Raw genomic sequence first — 3670 nt, forward strand, 5'->3', positions numbered from 1 at the left:
TATTTAGTTTATGTTATAATAAACTGATACGTATTTCATGTATTTCTTCTACAAAATTTGAAGAGAAAATATTTCAAAGAAATTCAGGGACACAAAGCTGGAGATAAAAATAGAAAGGGGTTTAATGGCATATAATTATAGTTAATCCCACCCCTTAATTTTAATCTGCTTGAAATTAAACCTCTCTGCACAGGTTGATATAGATAGCTGAGACATTTAAATCACGTGACCTGGTAACCAGGTGAATGTTTAGAATAAAGAGAAGGAAGTAAATTGTAGTGTACGGGATTATCGAGAAGCCATATTGGATTTAGAGGTGAGAAAAGATCTTAGTAAAAAAAGTTTAACATATTGCAAGACATTTCAAGATGTCATTAATGATCTCAATTCTAGAACATGTATTATACATTAGATGAAATGCATGAGAGAGAGACACTTTAGATCATAGAATACAAATTGCTTTGACTGTTATAAAGTGTTAACATTTTCTTCCTAATTCATTTCATCAAACATTAGAAAAGTTAAATCAGCATTTTAAAACTACAAGCAGATCCTTTCTGTTATTTCTAAACCGACTCTGTCTTACAATTTCACTTACAAAACAAAACCCTTACATCGATTTGTTTATAATTGCGTAAACTGTCTGTTGTTAGTGACCCATGTCCAAATTTACTTTATACAGAGTCATCTGATCAATTTTTACCAAAACCCCAGTAATGGACCCGCTGGACAGAGCTCAAGTACTCCTCCTATGTGACCTGTGTAAAAAAGCAGCATTACAGAGTCATTGTGAACTTTGTCACATTAACCTGTGTAAGGCCTGTGTAGGGGAGCATCTCTCTGATTCATGTAAAAGACATAATGTTGTACCATACAAACACAGAACTTTTGCTCCTTACTACCCAAAATGTCCAAATCACACCCAGAAACATTGTGAACTTTACTGTGAAGAATGTGACATTCCTGTCTGTTCTACCTGCATCTCCTCTGGTAAACACAAAGGACACGATTTATCAGATGCTCTACAAAACCTCAGCTTTAAAAAGAAGCATTTAAGACTGGATTTAAAATTACAAGGAAAAGTCATATTCTCCACTTATAAAAAAATTGCATCTAATATCAAGGCTGAAAAGGCAGACCTAGAAAAACATTGTGAGAAACTGACAACAGATGTTTCCAAACAAGGTGAAGTATGGCATAGGGAAATAGACATCGTTGTTAATAAAAGAAAATCTGATATTGCTGAGATAAAAACTAAGGGGCTGAATGCTCTAGATGAGAAGGAAAATGAAATAAATCAAAAGATTTCTGAGCTTGAAGAGAACATTACTAACCTAAAGGAAATACTGGACTCCGATGACGTATCACTGATATCCACATACAATTCCAGGAATGCTGAATTTAGAAATTTACCTCCTAAAGTCAATGTTTCACTTCCAAGATTTTCATCTTATCAGATCAACACAGAACAGCTCCATCAAATGTTTGGTTCTCTCTCAGCATTATCCATTACAACAGATGAACATGGCTACACAATGAAGACAGCAGAAGCTGTATCCTGTCCTCCAGTCAAACCACTGCTTGATAAACCAGAGCTTATCGTCACCATAGACACTGGGTATAGAGCACTATACAGTGTTACCTGTCTCAGTGATGAAGAAATCTGGACATGTGGAGAAGACAAAATTATGAAACTCTACAGCCTCCAAGGCAATCTACTGAAATCAATCCAAACCAAGTCTGGGAATAAACCACGTGACATAGCAGTGACAAGGAGTGGAGATCTAGTTTATACAGACAGTGATACACAAACTGTAAACATAGTGAAGAATAAACAGATACAGGAAGTGATCAGACTTCGGGGGTGGGAGCCTGGCTGTATCTGTAGTACCTCTTCTGGTGACCTCCTGATAACCATGTACAGTGATGATGAGAAACATTCAAAGGTTGTTCGTTACTTTGGCTCTGCAGAAAAACAATCCATTCAGTTTGATAGTAAAGGTTATCCTTTGTATTCACCTAGTTTCTTCAGATCATACATCAGTGAAAACAGGAACCTGGATATCTGTGTGGCTGACTGGGGAGCCGGTGCAGTAGTGGTGGTTAATCAGGCAGGAAAACTCCGATTTAGATACACTGGTCATCCCTCTTCTAACAAGAGATCATTCAGTCCATACGGCATCACAACAGACAGTCAGTGTCACATCCTGACAGCAGACTGTTACAACGACTATATCCACATCCTTGATCAGGACGGACAGTTCCTCCGTTATATTGATAGCTGTGATCTAAAACGTATATGGTCTTTATGTGTAGACACCACAGTGGTAAATTGAAGAAAATCAAATACATGTGATCAATGTGTTTTAAATAAATAACGACAAGTTTGGGATAGAATATTTTTCCAGTAGCAAAAATCACAAGATGTAATTTAATTCACCTTCAAGTGTTGATGTGTGTGTGTGTGAAAATATTTTCAATATTATCAATAAGGTATAATATATATATAAATAAAAAATTCAATTATTAATATTTTACAATCGTTTCAGAATTCTACCCAAGATTGAAATCAATAATAACATTACATTGGCAGAAAACTTCAATATTTCAAAATGCCCAAATGAATACCATGTATATTTGCAAGCATGAAGAAAGAAGTACATGTGTAATATGATATGTACATTTTTTTTCAAATTGATCCTGTTTCCTGCACTGCACACTGAAGGGATGTGATTATACTGTACTTTTGATGTAGTTAGAATAAAATACCCTTAGATCTAAAATAAATGCACATCCTTTTTTAATCTAAGTTATATGTAATTTATTAAGAATCTTAATTGACCAAGATAAATTAACGAATTTATTTCCATGTTTCTTCATGGATTCATTAAGACTCATAGGGCCCAAGATAACAAGGTTTGCATGTATAAGTAACCCAAAACAAAGATGAGAGATCTGATTCAGGAAACTTTTTATTGTGGATTTTTTCATATTAATTCGAAAACATCTTTAAATTACATGGTCAAATGATTTCAACAGATAATAATGCATCAAGTTCCATGGGATATCAGCTCAATAAGTCCATTGTCAGTAGAACGTACTAAATATTAAAAGGTCATATCAAATTTTATACACAACATTGATTATTTCAGTATATGTAGCCACAGATATCTGTTTTTAAAACTTATCAGCTTGATCCCCGTGTTGAGCCTCAATAGTCTTCTTACTCTCCTTATGAGGGCCTCCACAAAACTGTAGAGGATCCTGGAATTACAGTATTCCTAAACAAACAAGCAAATAATGGATTAATGGTTTATATAAATCCAAAGACATTTTTCATAGGTGATGAATTAAGCATTCACAATGCTCGTTTTACTACTTCAAACATCAGTGCATTAGCCAATCAAAATGTGTTTTACAACAATCACATTGGAATTTAATTCCTATACATATATATCCCTCTGTAAAACTTTGGTCGTCTATTTGATCGTCTGTTGAACCTTAGGGCTCATGATTTGAACAAACTTGAATTTACACCACCTGAGAATGCTTTAATTTCACACAAATATGACCAATCACTGCTTTGCTGTTCTTAAAAAACATTTTTAAAGATTTTCCTAAAAAAATCATTGTAAAACTTTGATTGTCCATTCATGATTGTGGCCCCACT

At 34.4% G+C, this 3670-nt stretch overlaps 1 protein-coding gene across 1 annotated transcript; it reads left to right on the plus strand.

Annotated features, from left to right (window-relative positions):
- Window positions 1-716: 716 nt before the first annotated feature.
- LOC134254298 (E3 ubiquitin-protein ligase TRIM36-like) lies at window positions 717-2336 on the plus strand. The gene has a single exon (XM_062736826.1). The coding sequence runs from the start codon at window positions 717-719 to the stop codon at window positions 2334-2336; it is 1620 nt and encodes a 539-aa protein (XP_062592810.1).
- The last annotated feature ends 1334 nt before the right edge of the window (window positions 2337-3670 follow it).

Source organism: Saccostrea cucullata, unplaced genomic scaffold, assembly GCF_032062105.1.
Source record: "Saccostrea cucullata isolate Sc308-1 unplaced genomic scaffold, CSIRO_AGI_Scuc_v1 ctg3750, whole genome shotgun sequence".
Lineage (NCBI taxonomy): Eukaryota > Metazoa > Mollusca > Bivalvia > Ostreida > Ostreidae > Saccostrea > Saccostrea cuccullata.